This window comes from Acanthochromis polyacanthus, chromosome 17 (assembly GCF_021347895.1).
Source record: "Acanthochromis polyacanthus isolate Apoly-LR-REF ecotype Palm Island chromosome 17, KAUST_Apoly_ChrSc, whole genome shotgun sequence".
NCBI lineage: Eukaryota > Metazoa > Chordata > Actinopteri > Pomacentridae > Acanthochromis > Acanthochromis polyacanthus.
This window is the reverse complement of record NC_067129.1, coordinates 18,513,593-18,531,875: the sequence shown is the minus strand read 5'-3', so window position 1 is coordinate 18,531,875 and position 18,283 is coordinate 18,513,593. Positions and strand designations below refer to the sequence as shown.

Sequence of the window (18,283 nt, the reverse complement as noted above, 5' to 3'; positions counted from 1 at the left end):
CTTAGGTGAGTGAAGAGTGGCTTATCTTGCTCCACCAGCTCCTACTCTGACATTCACTTACTGTACATTGCATAAGCAGAATAAGGAGGCCACAAACAAAACTCCACAATGATGGCATTAAATTACGATTCAATATTGCATAATTATTAAAAATAACAAGATTCCTATCAAGTCCCTTAATTTGAAAACAAGTTGTAAACTGCACCTAACTGTTTTGCATATATGGAGTGAAATACATTTATATGTTACATGGTGGAAATGCTCATGAGCAAATGATTAATAGCGGGAGACAAGGGAGTGAGAAGTGCAAATGCTAATGTCATGTGTCTGTCTACAGGTCTATGAGAACAGAGGCAGGGAGGGAGAGAGGAGAGAGTGCAGAAGGGAGAGAGAGAAAGAGAGAAGTAAGTTTACACTAAGGCAGGATCAAGGAATCGGAGGAGAACGTTCATGTTCTGGAAAGAAGGATACGATCTGACGGACATTTAGGACAAGCCATGTGAGGTGAGTCAACACGGTTTTGTCAACATCATCTTTTTGGGAATGTCATGTATACAAAAGTGATTAAGGTAAGCAGGAACATTACATACACAAATTCCCATTCTGAAGGCTAAAGATTCTTCCAATAAGCTTTAATGAAGACATATGGATGGATGCAAGTGTTTTGTGATTCATATATGTCTTGTTTTCTTTGGTTACACATTCACAGGATGTTAGCTGACATGTAGGCGGTTGGTTCAGTGTGAAGTAACAGTATAGAGCAGCTGTTCCTAGCCTTAAGACAAATTGTTCACTCTCTCAAGGCAAATTACTATATGCTTTAGCACTTTAGAAACTTGAGTTTCGCAAATTTGAGCTCATTTGTAATTTAATTGGAATTGTGTTGTATGTGTAATTGTGTTGGATGTGGGTGGTTAGTAATACTGGATTATCCGGTTAGGTCATTTTAATCCTATCAAGTGTTACAAAAGCAGCATACAGGGCTTTTTTGTATGTCACATTGTTTTAAATGCAGTTATGATAGATATTCTTATAGCGATATGTTACCCGATCTAGTCCAAATTAAATTCAGCATTAATTTGAATTGAGCTCAAAAGTAAACTGTTTCGCCAGGAATTAAACTTTAATTTTTTCCTGGTTTCTGACATTAGTTCAGATTTGAATAATATAAATAACATAACAGCAGTCAGAATTACAGTAATCATGTGGGAGTTTTTCCAATGAGCAGCAAGGCAATTAAGTTTCCCTAAAAAGATGTTAGAGATCTGCCTAATAGAATCAACATAATCTGGATAAACTTTTGAAGCAGAGAAAAAAAAACACTGCAAGGAGCTCCGTTCAAAAACGTGAGGCAAGAACACAAAGACACTGAACACATTATTATGTAACACCTCCTTGAATGCCAGGTTACCAAATGATTTACCTTACCGCTCCTCGTGGTTTCACTTTTCACATGTTCAATTATTGATTTTTTTTTTTATGTCCGCCCACCGTCTGGTTTTCTGGCCCGGATGTTTAGCCACATTGTTATCGCTTACTGTTGACTCAACTACCTTCTTAATTTGTACTATGAGCCTGGGGATTTTAATGCTCAGGTTCTCAGGTTATCTCAGAAGATAAGATACTTTGTAGTATTTAGCCAATCAGTGTGTAGCTGCACTAGTCTATAATTCTCAATTGGCATCAATAAGCAGTAAAATAAGCACTGATCTATGCTGTGCATTGCTATAGGATCGACTATTACTTATTCAAGTTGATATGCAGTGTATAGTCATGCATGAGGCCAAAGTTTACACTTGACATTCAGTGCAATATCTGTGTATTTATACATGCAGCAGATACAGTGCACAATATATACCACTTTCCACATCACATGGATTTAATGTAAGTACTATGACAAGGTTCATTAATTGCTTATAGTTTTGTTGTTTTTTTTGTACTTGTTTTCAGAGATTTTTTTCCGTAAGAATAGTTTTTTTTCCCACTTCTAGTCCACTGTGAGTGAAGCAAGGAAATAAATACTACATTGAAGTGTAACATGATCTTAGGTCACTCATGGTACGATAGTGTCGTGTTTCACCTGCTCCCTTTTTTTGTGACAAGTCACCTAACAAAATGACAGTGGAGCCAAACATCATTGGCTTTTATTAGAGTTTTGTATTAAAAGCATCTCTGACTGTTTATGGCCTATAACCGCTAAGGCACTGTTCTTATGGAACTAAATGAAGGTGGCCAGATGACCAGGGACACAGCTCGATCTAAACTTGGTCAGTGCTGAACAAATGAAGTCGCCATGGAAACAAGAACTGTTTGTCCCTGAGGGAAATCTATTCAGAAACATTAAAACCTTGGATTCCCTGAAAGGAAAGGTACAGGTGAAACACAGCCTCCTTTGAATTATTAACTTACAGCATGGGTGAGGAAAAAGGTAAAATCCTCATTAGAGAGTTATTAGTGAGTAAATGACTATGTAAACAGTTAAGTCAGTTCATTAAATAACAAGTCGGAAATATGCAAAAAAAAAAAAAAAAGAAAGCAAAGTTCAGCTTCAGCCAGAAAAATTCCAACTTTTCTTACAAATATGTGATCATTTACGACATTATTATGTTCAACTGTAGCATCTTTTCAGAAGAAAGTTAACAAAAATATTACCCGAAAAACTGACATTCCTATTCACTGAGTGCTGTTTGTAGCCTGTAAGGCAAAAATGGTCAGTGTTACTATAAGTTCAGTACTTGAACCAAAAACTTGCAGTCAACAAAAATGACCTTCATAAAATATTTTAGTGCATATTTTTGTGTATTTAAAGGATTACATCATCAGCTGAACTTGCACATCTATCTGTGAAAAGTAGCACTACAATGTGTTTAGTTATGTAATAACAGTTTGTCTCTTGTCCTTTTATTACACAATGTTAAGGATCACTATAGAAATTCTTGTTTAAACATTTCTATAATTTCCTCCAACCCGCTGCTCTTATCATTGTCAGCATTATCACTTCCTGTTAGCACATCTATCATCACAACTTGAATTATATTCTACTGGGAAAACCCTGAACACAATTAGAAAACATGATAAAGGGCTTCCTGCAGAAACACTTTACGTCCGTCGGGTTTTCCTGCTTTCGTAGTGAGAATAAATTTGACATAGGTGCTTTCAAACTAAACATAAAGGAGCAATTTGTTTTGTTTAGCATGTGCCATAAAGTTGGAGGTGTGCGAATTATAGCATATTGCTTGTGTAACTGTGTTAATTATGTTCAGGTCAGTTATAGGGCCAGTCCAGAGGGACGTACAGTAGCTGTAAAACGGCCACTCATATGTTACATCCTACATATGAGATTGTAGAAGCTTGCCAAAACTTTATACCCTTCATTCCCAAGCGGTCAAAGTTGGTTGTATGGGTATAGCCATGATGTAATGATTTGTTTTTAACTATTGTAGATAACACAAACTCAGTTAGTGGTTATTGTATAATATAGTAATACTATAGCATAGCATAGGATAGCATTGTGTAGTATAGTATAGCATAGTATAGTGTAGTATAGTAAAGCATAACATAGTATAATATAATATAGCACATCATAGTATAGTCATAGCATAGCATAGTATTGCATAATATAGTATAGGATAACATAGTAAAGTATAGCATAGGATTGTATAGTAATAGCATAGCATAGTAATACCATAGTATTGTATAGCATAGCATAGTGTAACTATAACACAATTATTGCATAGTTTAGTACAGTGCAGTATTATATAATAAAAGCATAGTAACTAATGGCAGGAATAGTCTAGTAACCATAAACTGTATATAAAGGTGGACAAACCCTCAGTGACAACACCCCCAGGTTTCCTGAAGTGCACTTTCACTACACCATCCATGCTTGGTTTGTGTAAATGTGTTAGGGCAGAAGAAACACCTTACAATGAATTAAAGACAAGCGCCTTAGAAAACTCTGCAGATAGCAATATTGAGAATGAGAAATTAAAAGTGCTGAAATATCTTCTTCATGTGTTTCAAAATTTGTAAATCTCTGAGTGTGAGACTGGGATTGGGCAAATGTGCTGGCTGTGGATCTCATCATCTGTGAAGGGCCTGACTCTGCCTAACTCCATGCTAGTCCAAAAATGAACAAAAAGGTAGAGAATAAGTAGGGCTAAGGTTGGCCAGCCATGGACTAGGCTATGCACTTCCTGTGATGTCTTGTCATTCAAAGCAGGAGCATAGTTAATTAAGATGAGTTGTATACAAATTCACAACTGTCATGAATGGGGAATTTAGTTGCACCATTTTTAGGCCAAAACCATTTTTCGCACCTTGCTGTAAACATATTTATTTCTAATATAAGTTGGATGTTTTAATATGGGGGTCTATGGGAATCAAGTGGACATTTGAGAAACTGCTGTTTTTTAGCACGTCCATGTTGGCCTCATTTTTCAGCCCCAGTTCATTTCCATCCATCCATTTTTATACACCGCTTTATCCTCACTAGGGTCGCGGGGGGTGCTGGAGCCTATCTCAGCTGATTCGGGCAAAGGCAGGGGACACCCTGGACAGGTCACCAGTCTGTGGCAGGGCCCAGTGCATTTAGTGTCATAATAATAAACGACAACTGCATGACGTTTTTCAGACAATGCAGCCTCTTAATTACAGTACCATCAACTCAGTATCAGTCTGCTGTTCTAAAAGCCCACTCTGCTTTCAAATCATCAAAGCTTAATAGGAGCATTTGCCTTTATGGCACTTTAAATAGCCGTACTGTGATAAGTGCGCAGATAGTAAACTAAAATAGCACTAATAGATATACAGTACATATAACTGTCAAAGAACAGCTCTGGGCAGCTACACTGGTCACAACAGGTTGAACATTACTTGCTTATAAAACACTTTAAACCCAGTATTATATATCTGTGCCCATTATCATGTGTCTAATTTCAGTTTTAAATGCATTTAAAGCTTGTGGGTGATGCGGGGGAACAAATGAAACATGAAAGCAAATATTAGGTTGTCGTCATCAAATTAAATTAGCTGTTACTGGAAAGTGTATTGCTTGTTTAATGTTTTAAAAGCTATGTATGAGTTACATTCATCAGTATTTGCTCAGCTTCTTCACAACAGGATGGTTGGGGTTTTGAGCACATTAGTGAAAAAAGAACAAGTCTGTTGATCCCATTTGGTCACACTTTATATTGTGAAAGCTGATATCTATAGTATTTATGTTCAGCTTTCACGAGGCAAAATGTGGTTTACAGAGACCTCAGTGAAGTCTACCTTTAACAGCAAAAAAAAAAAGTCTTCTAATCTATTTTAAAAGCAGGGTATGTGGTCGGATACCCAGCATTGTTTTTCTTTTGTCAAATCATCCACTTCTTAAAGAGCTTAGATTTGTTTATATGACTCCTTAGACTGGAACACAATGTTTAGTTCCTAAGATCTTGCCTTGCTTCATCCTGATAGTGCTATTATAGCGCAGCCTACGCTTCCCCTCTCGAGTAAATAATCTCGTCTCCAGGGACCAGCTCCCTTACCTCATTATATACGTATGCCGAGGCTCATTCTCTTTATCTGCCTGTGTTGTAGATCATCCAGGTCTATTTCTCATTTCATAGATATATGTATCTCGAGACCAATTATTGCCAGATTCCATTACGAAGATTGCTGTTTAATTTTTCAAATGTATACTTTCAGCAAAAATTACATACAATAAAACTGTCTGCCAGAGATATTGCAGGATGTGCTTAACCTTCTCCAGCACTACAATGGATAGAAACACAAGTACAATAAGCAAAGGAAAAGGATTATATGCCTTATACGAAAGGGGCAAACAGCTGAAAGTATGAGAACAGTGCAGCAGAATTGAGGGAGCTGATGCTGTATGTTTACTCTGTGGGTGGATTTTTCACTTTGTAAAGATTCTATCTACATAAGAGTGTAGTGTGACACTGAAGGTGACCTGAATCTAAATGGTGGCGTATTGTGCTCTTGGGTTAGACTTTTTTTAAAAATATATTTTTCAGTGTACCTCTACAAGGCTAATTGTGTTTTTGAAATTTGTAGTATGCGGATGAATGTATTCATGCACCAGTGAACGTGACTTTATCACACTGGTATGATTCGCGAAGAGGAGATTAGATTACAGAAACCTGAGATATACGCTACATGACACCACATATAAGCCAGATGCATGAATGTGGCTGAAATATTTCTTATTTTGGCCACTCAATGTGTATAGAGAAGGATATTTAAATTCCGTTCAATTACATTTCATTACAATCAGCTCAGACATCTGTGCAATTACTGATTGGGATAGGATAAAGGAAATTATCTCAATGATCATCCCTGTTTTAATCCAACAGATAAAGAGCTTAGAGTAAAGAGTCAAAGACATTGTACAGGTCATCACATGTCATTTAACCTATTACCCCCATAAAGAAGGGCTGGTTTGGATGACTTTTTTCATACAAATTATATAAACTTTAAACTGTAAATAAATTAAACTGATAAAAGGATTCATTTCAAAGTTCCCCTTGTGTAACAATCAAGGTTTATACCTTGTCGTTATGTCCATGTGGTGTTTTTAATATGTTTGAAGACACATCATTAGCAAAATAAGCACTGTGGCAAAGTATTTCAACCTTAAAACTAACAATGGCTATGGTGAGCTGTTTTAACATGTAATAGCTGCATTTGATTATCTGGAATTGAAAGTACAGACATCAGCATCATTTTAAGTAGGTGGTTATCAGTTCTGACTGGTCAGACTATTAGTTGCAGACATCTTAAATGTCATTAAGACTAGTCCAATTTGTTGCATATGACAATGCTTATGCAAGGCTTCCCATTGGATATTAGTGCAGCAAAGCATCTGAACAGTGTTGGCTTAAGCGGTGGTAGTCACTGAGGTGATAAGATCTTTAGAACATGCCATAAAACAAAAAGAGATTATCAGTAAGTGATTTGTAGAGAGTGAGAGCTTCATTTTTAAAGACTTCTAGTGGAAATTTACTGCAACTTTGGCCTCAAGTTGCTCTGACATAACTATACAATGGTTTTCCAGTTTCCATATTACAATTACAGCACTATATTGTGTCCAAAAAGCAAGTTGCCCCCACCTAGGCTGGTCAAAACTCTAATTGAAGATATATTACATGATGACAACACAGAATACCAGTTTGAGATTTCTGCAATATCATTTTGACCTGTCCTTTTTCTCGGATGTAGATATCCTGAACCAAGGGGATTCATAGATATTGTAAAGTAGAATTATGACTTGTCAGAATTGTACTGTAGATATCTGAAATTAGAATTACAGCTAGCCACGATTCAGCTGCACATATCTGCAATGTGACTTGCAGATACAGTATCTGCAGCTGAATTATAGATATCTTTAATGAGAAACACTATACACAGACATTTGTCCCCATAAGAATGACATTGCAGATATCTAAAATGCTCTTTTCATCTGAAATGAATAAGATTACAGATAAGTGTGATACATATTCAGTCTAACTATTAAATGTTGAAAGATTTACCCTTTATATGACAATCTCAAAAACACAGATTGCTAGGGTTTTGTACAAAACAAACCTAAAGAACCAGTCCTGTCAGCATGCAGATAAAGACGTTTTGTTTCCTTATTCTTCATCAGTTTCTAGTTAGTACATGCCTGGCTGAATTACTACAGTATTGTTCCTTGCTCTTATGGAGCATAAAGTAGTTTCACAGTGTTTGAGAAGAGTTGTAGGGGAGCTGGTGTGCTCAAGCTGCAGCAAGAAGGGAGGAATGAGTGAGGAAAGCGACAGGGACTTCATAGAGCCACACAAGCAACAACACAGAGCTGAATCTAAATATTTTTTGATACAGAAAGGGATAATTTTAATGAAAAAAATATTAATATTTATGAAGAATATATATGAAGAATTTAATAAAAGCCTGGAGATAGACTTCAATACAGCATTTAAAATATGTACTGTCGCCTATTGTCTGACATCTTATTTAATGCAGAGTTTCATTTTTCTTGATTTTCATTAAATGTTGCTACTTTAGATAACAACATGAATTTGTCACATTTTCATACTGTCTAGAGGTCAGTATTAAATTTCCATGTACCCTATAACAGAAAACTATGTTCTTAAGTCTTGTACATAGTTTTTTTTCCTGTCAGTTATTTCCTCAATGACTCTTTTTTTTTTGGGTAATTTGACCATTAACTCACAGCTGCAGTTAAAATATTGCATTAAATGTCCAATAGATGAACATACTTTTAAAGTATGCAAGTAATAAAATGTCATTTATATGGTAAAATTTGAACTTTAAAGTAATCACTGCTGTTCTTGTTCTTAACCAGGGATGTGCACCTCAGAGGCTGTGGCAGAGGCACCGTGGAAAAAGAGATGGCGAGGAAGTGCTTTCCACTTGCTAATCTCCTACTGAACCTGATTACCTTTGAATAAGGCACCATGGAAAAGATTGCCTGAGTGGAAAGTGAATTTGCAGTTTGAAGATACGTGGATGTGTCCCTTCGAAAAGTTTCTACTAAGATAGCAGCAGCACTGCTTCCCAGCGCCTCAGGAGGAGGGCATCATGATCTCCATAGCTCTCCGCTGGCTGGTCTTAATGTTCCTCATCATTCTGACCATTGGTGGTAACGTGCTGGTGTGTTTAGCCGTCGGGCTCAGCCGTCGACTGTGGCGCATTGCAAACTGCTTTGTTGTGTCGCTGGCAGTGACAGATCTCCTGCTAGGCTTGTTGGTGATGCCCCTGTCGGCCACTGTGGAGCTGCGCAGTGGGAAATGGCCCCTCGGAGGGGCCCTGTGTAACATTTACATCTCAGTGGATGTCATGCTATGTACAGCCTCCATCCTTACCCTACTGGCAATCAGTGTGGACCGATACCTGGCCATTTCAGCTCCCCTTAGCCACTCCCGGAGAGTTACCCCACTACGGGTGACACTGGCCATCACCGCCATCTGGACCTTGTCGGTAGCTGTGTCCTTTGTGCCCATCCACCTGGGCTGGAACACAGCAGACTACAGAGTGCAGCACTCCGACTGGGGCATTGGTGATGAGGACAAGGAGGGACGCTACTGCCAGTTTGAATGGAATAACAACTATGTTCTTATTTATACTTTTGGCTCATTTTATCTTCCTCTGATGCTTATGTGCGGAATGTATCTTTGCATATTCAGAGTGGCCCGAGAACAGGTCAGTGTTTCTTATGATTATGCAAAATGTGATGCCGTGACATATACGAGGTCATAACTTAAGGCTTAAATGACTTTGTGCAACTGTCTTAGGTTACTATTTTGGAAATTAGCAGAAACACACACATCCAAGGGTCATTCAAATGTGATCCATCCAAAGTCACATTTTCTTGTAAGGGTAAATCTTGTATTATTAAGTCAGTAAGCAAGCTGAATCCTAAGATCTCCTTTTCTGTGTCTTATGGCTCCCTATCCTTCTTTCAACCAATCTTTTCAGGCCCGGCGTATTCGTGCTACCACCCCATCATCTGCACGTACAGCGACTGCAGCCATAACCCGAGAGCACAAAGCTACAGTGACCCTGGCAGCTGTACTGGGCGCTTTCGTCATCTGCTGGTTTCCCTACTTCACCTTCCTCACCTGCAAGGGCATAAAGGAAAAGACGAACCCCCCAAACACCCTTCACTCAATAGTCCTGTGGATGGGTTATTTTAACTCAGCCCTTAATCCCATCCTGTATCCAGCCTTCAACAGGGATTTCCGCAAGGCCTATGGAGAGCTGCTTCGCTGCCGAGGGTCGTCTTGCAGAAAACTGCAGTTTACGCGTGCATCTGTGCATAAACGATTCGCCTTCACTAATGTCAAAAAGGGCTCCCAACAGTCTAAGAAACATATTAACACAGTTAATAAAGAAACTGAGGAGAAGAGCATCACTTTACTCGAGGGAAACGGTTTTCCTAATGAGCCAAGATGAAATGATGTGGGGTCTTGTTGCACTGACAGACTGTTGTGTGGCAGTAAATATTAGAATTGCAAATTCACTTGGCTGCTCACAGTACCAGATTAGCTAACAATTTACAGTATCAGTTAAATGTTTAGTGTGAAGTGCCAAAGATTGTACAATTCAAGGCACAATAAAATGAATGTTACATAACTTTTTTGTTAGCGTACAAATCCAGTGTTTAAGTGCCTAATTAATAGGGTCAGGTCAATTTGGTGATTCAATCAAATTTTACACTCAGAAGTTTGCAGTTTTGGGTTTTCTGTTTAGTGGACATTTGTGAAAAAGCAGACAACAATGTGCTTCAATGGAGTGGAGTAGAGCTGCCAGGACTGAATAGATGACTCAGTAAGTTTTCCAGAAAGCTGCATGGAGACACAGGTGGTTAAAAGTTTGCAAATTGTTTATTTTCTCTTCCTTCAGCTCTGGCAGTGGAAGTGAATAAGTGACCAGCAAGTTGATATGATGTACAATATGTACACTTTTGACATGACCCAAGCAGGACAACCTAAGGGACTTCCTGGATGTGTCAACAGATGAACTGCAACTGAACTACACATCCTTTGTAAATTAAGGATTAAACTATGATGAAGACTGGTTGCAACACTTAAATATGTGAAGCTGATTCCTAGAGTTTTCACCATTATTTAAGACTTTTTTCAAGTGGACATGCTCTGCACTGCATTAAGTAAAGAGAAAAACAAAGTGAAGACTAACTTGTTAAATTATAATTTCAATTTTGCTGCCTTTGTTGTAAGACAATGATGAGAAACAACGTGGAATGTAATCACAGTCTGCTTCACAAATTGTCAAAAATAACTTGGAGATGAAAAATTGGAATTAAAGAGCATGGACAAGTAATTTTTAAAATTATATATATCCATATATTTAAAACAGATAGAACAGTACAATTTAAATGGAATGTGTTTGAGAAACATATTTATTTTGGGGTTTTAATTCCTTAGTAGTATTTTTATTAGTGACTTTTTACACCTATGTAATCCAATATGACTAATTATTGTAAAATTCCATACCAATGAGACAGTCACTCTTTGCTAAAGTTTTGCAAATATGCACTCAATGCATTGTAGATATTGTACTATAGATTGAATACTGCACTGGTGATGTGTCAGGTTGTTTCTTTGAATTGCTGAGGAAGGCCATCAGTGGTATTGCATAGATTGCAACTGTTTTAAAACTGTCAGTAACAAGGCAATCTCTTTGTGTGATTCTAATTAAATGTTCATGTCAACTATGGTGCTTTTGATGGCAGTTAACGTGCTTTTGAGCTAAAGAAAGGCAATGAAATCCTTTGCGTCAACCTTGTAGAAAGGAGGACACTGAGGAGAAGACAGAAGATCATTTTGTCACAAAAATAAGGTCAGAAACTAGAACTGATCAAGCCAACACCTGATATAGCTACTGCATAAAGCATAAATAAAGTTGTGATTCATGTCTGATTCCAGAGGTGTTAAAAGTGGTAAAGTGGGTTGCTAGACAGTTTTTAAGGTAATATTAATCCAGCATTCCAGGGTTTTCCGACCTGAGAAGGATCAGTTTAAGTTCTGCTACTGCTGCCAAACATGTCCAAGCCCAGCATGAGAGTGTCAGAGTGTGAGCGGTGCATGTGCAGCCACATGGAGGTTAAACAGCTCCCTCTGTGAAAACGAGCTGGAATCCATCAGATGGGTATCTTCTTAGTTTATTTAAATGCAACAACTCTGATTTTGTGCAGACAAGAAAACTGAATAAAGACAAATGGCTGTTTACATCTTGCAGCAGCTACTGCACAGTTAAAATTCAAATCTCAGCAGGAAAAGTGATTTCCTGGAGTCTTCTGTGGATGCCAAGCAACATCTCCACAACAACGAGAATCTACAAAGTGACAGCAATTGCTAAGAGTTACACCATTTTAAACGGTCTTTTCATTTCTGTTTCTACTACATATTATGTAGGGTGGCATGGCTCAGTGGGTAGAGTGGCCGTCTTGTAACTGGAAGGTTGTTGGTTCGATCCTTGGCCTGTCGAGGTGTCTCTGAGCAAGACACTGAACCCCTAATTGCTCCTGATGGGTTGTGGTTAGTGCCTTGCATGGCAGCTTCTGCCATCACTGTGTGAATGGGTAAATGTGACATATCATGTAAAGTGCTTTGGATAAAAGTGCTATATAAATACAATCATTTACCATTATGTAAACTTTAGGGATTTAACTTAACTTAGCTGTTTCCTTGGCTTTCGTCTTCATGCTTACCATGGGTAATGGTCCACTGGATCCATATCCATACAATAAGAGGATAAGTGGTTGTCCTAAAATGACACCACAAACAGTGCACGACTTGCATAATCTAGCTCTGCAAAACTTTAATAAAAGTGGAGGTAGACATTGCATAGGACAGTGTATGATATAAATATTGTAAAGTAGTTGTACAGTGTAGTTTTACAGTGTTTGAATACATTTGCTTGCTATACAGTATAAACTTTTCAAAAGATCATAAAAAGAAGCTTAATGCATGTTGGGAATACATTCTTTGGTCAGATGGGACCCAGATAAATTTGGACAAACATGGTTCAGCATGTTTCGTGTGAACCTGGTGAGGACTACCACAGTGAAGGCAGAGTTAACACAGTGAAGCACGGAGGTGGAAATTTTATGATATGGGACTGCACGAGTGCAAAAGGGGTTGGAAGGAAGACAGTGAAAGACGGCACCACAAATGTCTGTTCATATACCAAAACACTGACTGATAAAAAGACCCCCAAAGTATAGTAACTTGGCACAAGAGGGATATTTCAAAGCACATTGCCAAAATCACACAAGAATTTCTAAAAAAAGCTAAAAACTATGGTGTAGCCAAATATATTGCCTGGCTTGATTCCAACAGAACGTCTTTGGGGTATTTTGAAGGGAAAGCCAGAGCAACACAACCCCTCCAGCAAAGGGCAGCTGAAAAAATAGTCTCTGAGGAACAGCAGAGCATCTCTCCACAAATGTGTTTGACACTCTATCTTCCAAGCCAAGTCTCCCTTCAAAAATCAAGGTGGACATACAAAATATTTGAAACCTAAAAGATTTAAGTCTCAGTAATGACAGATGTACTGATGTTTGTACTGAGTTCCTGCTGTTGGGCCTGTTGTTTTAATATAGCAAACACAAAATGTTAATTTAAGAGCAAAAACCCTGCTGGTAAATTCAGAAATATTGTGAATACTCTATGGGTATCCAATTCCAAATTGTGATATTTCAGTGATATTGCACAGGGATGAACAGTTCTTATTTTTAAATTATTTGGAAAAACCTGACAAATTATTGCGTAAAACATAATTATTTGGTTGCAAAAAACAAAATACATCACATCACTGATCTCTGTCTTCAAGGTCGCAAATGTATTTGCATTTAATTATTTCATATCAAGCATCATAGATTACATACGAGTAACTGATGCAAAAAGTTATTAAGATGGGCTAGTTTTAGACTGCAACGTATTCTTAATGGCAAGTCCCATTTATTGGATGGCTATATCTGTTTTAACCTGATCAGTCTGGGTTTTGTGCATCTGTAAATGTTTGATGATAAATAGTGTGCTGTGACTTAACCTTCAGATCAAAAGGACAAAACAAAGATAATGAAGCCCTGTGAGGTTTTCCAGTAACTGTTGGTAAACATAATGGAACCAAAATGTCCTTTGTAATGATGTTTCTACTGAATTAAGGAACTGACAGACCTTCAACGGTGCCATGCAGCGTGCGTCATCATGTGCTTCATGAAACTGTATTGCTGGCTCAGAAGTGTACTAATCCAATATTGTGTTTGCCTAATTATTTATGTAAGGCCTGATGCAGAGATATCTTCTGTAATTTCAGATGTTCGGTCTTTCATTTGCATTGTGGTTATCTCTGTTTACTCGCACATTATCATTTCCGGTGTTACATGTCTAGAGCACAAAGATAAATAAAAGAGCTGCCTGCTGCACAGAGAGTGGCATTTTTATCTCAGTATTAATAATTACATTGTTATTGTTTTGGTGTGGTTCTATGTGTGAACAATTATTTATTCGTGTCAGTGGAACATGGGCAATTCACTCAGATAGACCTAGGTACATGTTTAGAGTGTTAAACAACAGAGACGGAGTGTGCTTTTGAGGGTTGCCACTTCAGCAGAGAATTCTAGAAATGTATCTTTCCACAGTATTTTAAATGTACTACACAGTGGGGAAAACAGTGTTGGACTGATGGTGAGAGGCTTGTTACTGCAGCCAATGTGTTTACAGCATGAGCTTGCAGAGAAGAAAGAAAAAACAGCGTCACAATGTGAAAACATACTGTACGCTATGTGCCACTTTCATGTTTGAAAACCGCATTTGCTTTTTATCTGTGCAAAAACCCAATGTGCAAAAATGACATGGTGGGATTTTACATGTGCTCATTTCTGTGGATTTGTCGGACAAAGTGCAGGCAGCTGCTCACCGCCCCAGACCCTCGTGTGCTCAAAGTCCTCAGGTTTACTCAACATCATTTGGGTCTAAATAATTTGTTAAATTACTTTTAAAATACAATATCAAATTTTTTGTGACCCCCAACTTCAGATTTTGAATTTCTACTTTCAAAACCTAGATTGCTTCAGTTTATATTCATTGCTCCAGTGTTTAAAGGCTATTTTTTTAATCAAGATGTATAATTTTTTAGGAACTGAGAACACATTTATGTTGTTTTTTTTTTCATGGATGTGTGGAAAACTGCCTCCCTAACATAAGATAGGGGATTGTTCCAGAAAAAAAAAGTTTTTTCTGAGTTAAGAGGAAGAGCATTGACTGCAGGGTAGAAGAACAGGTGGAACAAAAGGCCAGCAGGTAGTCTATAGCAGTGACATGTCCACGGCTGAGGCAAAGGACACACCCAGGGCTCTGTTATTCGCTTAGTCTTTATTTTTATGGTGGCATCATGTTGATCCGTCATAAAAGTAGAGATGCCATCAAAACTGACATGAAGATGCTCCTAAATAAAATGATGTTTAACCAAATTACAAATGCCAAAGCCTTGAATCTGAGTCCCCTAGTTGGTAAATTTGGAAGTGATGAAACTGCGGCTGTTTTCGAAGGATTTGGATATTTGAATAGATGCAGCCTGACTGGTTGAGTATACACTTGCTCATTTTTCATTAAATGTTTTTACAAATGTGTGCTGTTCAATCTGTGGTCTAATACACGGGGCGCACTGCCGCTTTCATGAGTGACTACAGGACAGATTTGGCCTGTTCCAGCCAAACAAAGTATTTCCACCAGATGGCAGCATAAACCAGCTTTCACACTGCAGACATGAAGTAATATGTGGTGCTTTTCAAAACCTCCTTCTTTCTCCTTGGAGAGAAAAGACAAACATCTTGTCAGCAATGACGTATTACTCGGACAAGACGAGGCACTAAATGTGGTGAAGTCTCTGCAAGGATCCTCAAAGACACAATATAATGTGTTGGGCTGTCTGTTAGAGGGCAACAGTCAGAGTTTAAGAGGTCTATATGATTCATTAAAATCCACTCAATCCATTAAATTCAAAAGCCTTCATAAATGTAGCTGCTGGACAGAGAGAATCAGCTTTGAGATTAGAAAGCAGAAAAAAAATGACAAAAAAAACTCTGAAGATTATTTTTCTTGAATGTAATTAAGGTGCATATAAGATGGTGTTTCAGTCCACATTGACTCTCCTCAGTTCAAAGATCAAGTAGAATAGGGCAAAAGAAAATAAGGAGAGAACTCATTAATTTAGGATATCTGAAATTCGTTCCATAATTCATAAATGAGCTTATAATCTTTACATCATCCATGTCCAATTGGTGCCCAATGCCCGAGTGTGTTTAAATAACCTCATACATTATGCAACTGAGTAGGAGGTGAGGTGGGTGGTGAGGTGCAAAACTTAAAATAAGACTCCTTCTCTCCACAGTCATGTAAGCCTGCATTGTAAGCTTGTAAATACTGCCTCTGCGTTTGATTGGAGTGCAGGCTGGTGTTTGTTAAGTCACACACCCTAATTGTCCCCAGTGGACCTGAACAGGACAGCAGTTGCCATGGATAATTAAACAAATGTCTTCTGCAGGCTGCACCGGGAGGGGATTTTGTGGATGTTTGCCAATTGGTCACAATAAACACATAATTTATAATGTGTGAAGCCACACTTTGGATCTCAGCGTAATCTGCAAATTTCCTGTTTTTACCCAAAAGGCTGTAAAATATGCTCATACCTTTATCTCTACAGCAATTAGATCTTCTCCGTGCATTCAGCTTCCTCAGCACTTATTTTTATTGTACCTATATGAGCTTGGCTGCAGCAGAGATAGCAACATGTTTGTTTTGTTTCATAGTGCTGAGCTGATAATTAAGTTGTAATAATACATTTCACTTGTTCTTCACACAGGTTTCATTTTCACACCAATCCCCAGAACAAGACATTGACTTGAGATGTGTGTATTGAAAAACCAAATTAGAAAATGCTTCTATGTATACTGTGTATGTGTTTGTTGTCCTGTGTGCATTTCTTGTGTGCGTGGGTGTAGCTGTTGACTTTGCCTCATAATGCCAGATATCTCAGCTCCATGGCTTCCCACTGTTTCTGTCACTTCTCATCGTTCCACGTGCAGATGACTGCTAAACTCCTGTGTAGAGATCCAAAAGCAGGTTTGTGTGAGCATGCTCAGTGCGGGGGCATTGGAAGGCTTAACATCTGAGTGTGGGAGGCAACGCAGTGCTGCAGCAGGGGTCAGCTGTGCGGCTGCCTGCACCCAGCAGCGGTTGTTTTTGCACTGACAGCATTGAACAGCAAACCCCGAGGAAATGGAAAATCTGTGGCTTCAGTCACCGGGATAATGCACATGATTGATGCAAGAGACACTTTCAAAGCAGAGCAAGTGAAAGTCATTAAACATGGTGTTTTTCTTTGCGATTTATCTCCCTCTACTCCTTTCTTCTTTCTGCTTCACTATGGCAACAATATTCTCCTCAAACAAGTGCCAAATTAGTTTTTGTGAGTTTATTTATTAATATCTCCTCTTCACTCTCTTTTGGCTGTTCCAGTGATGTAGATCCATGTGAGATATATATATTTTTTTTATCTTGAAGGCTGCAATGCTCTGATGGATTTAAATGCCTGTGTAAAATGTTTTAGGACTGTAACCCACCTTACTGTGTGGAATATTGGATCCACAATTAGTTTTAGCAAGTTGATTGTGCTTAAATATGCAGTGTGATATTAAATGTTAAGTAACTTGACAGTGCCACAAAGAGAAGTACTCAGAAGTGATGCAGAAATTAGATCAGTGAATTATCTAGCCTCTATGTCTGTTGACATTGCCATGGCTGCTAATGGTCTCTGTGGGGCAGACATGATTACACTTAGTACGTTGATGAAAAAGCAAATGAGAATGGTGGCAAATTATGTGTGGGCTCAAGGTGCTTTCAAGCTGTGGTGGAAAGAACATTTATTTAAGTACTGTACTTCTAAGGCGAATTTTACTGTACTTGTGTTTCACTTTACATTTACATTTTTTGCTACTTTATCCTTATTCCATTACATTAATTACCTTATGAAATGAAGTGCCAAACCAGTGGTTCCCAACCATTCTGGAGTGATTTTTCATTTAATGTCATCTAATAAATTGTTTTGGCCCAGTGACGACATTTTTTTTAACAAATAAAAAGAGATGAGAGAAACAAAACAAAATATAAATACCAATTTCAGTGGTTGAACTTATTTTGTTCTTCATTTTTCCTTCTGTTAATCGCCCTCTGGTGACATGGTAAAAAATAAATAAAATAAAAAAAATGTGTCCACAAGATAGCTATAACGTGTGCACGAAATACTAATACTATTAACATAGTTATTCACCTCATTGCCACTCTGATTTATCTGTGGAGGATGATGCTTAGAGTAGTGAAAATGTGTTTTATTATTACTAACCTAATAATGTAGTTCATATGCACTGCATCGGCCACAGAGGATTTTTTACTATAAAGCAAGAACTTTAACTTTAGATACTTTGACAATAATGATGCTCTTTTTTTTACAGTATTTTGAAAGCAGGACTTTTACTTTTGATTGTTGTGTTCACAAAAGTAAATGATCCAGGCACTTCGCCACCATTTTATCGAGGCTACAAAACATCACCATATATTTTCACAACTGAAAATAAGTGTTAATGCAAAAATAGTTTGGCTACCTGTTATTAAACCAAAGTAATGCTTTCAAAACTGTGATTTGATGAAAGCATTTATGTGAAGTAGGCATTAAAGCTATTAGATAATATCAA

The 18,283-nt window shown here is 37.9% G+C and overlaps 1 protein-coding gene across 1 annotated transcript; it reads left to right on the top strand.

Moving 5' to 3' along the window:
* Positions 1 to 372: 372 nt before the first annotated feature.
* On the top strand, positions 373 to 13,957 carry hrh2b (histamine receptor H2b). The gene is made up of 3 exons (XM_022201675.2): positions 373 to 504; positions 8,351 to 9,207; positions 9,484 to 13,957. The coding sequence occupies exons 2-3, from the start codon at positions 8,587 to 8,589 to the stop codon at positions 9,958 to 9,960; spliced, it is 1,098 nt and encodes a 365-aa protein (XP_022057367.2). The 5' UTR covers positions 373 to 504; positions 8,351 to 8,586; the 3' UTR covers positions 9,961 to 13,957.
* Positions 13,958 to 18,283: the final 4,326 nt, after the last annotated feature.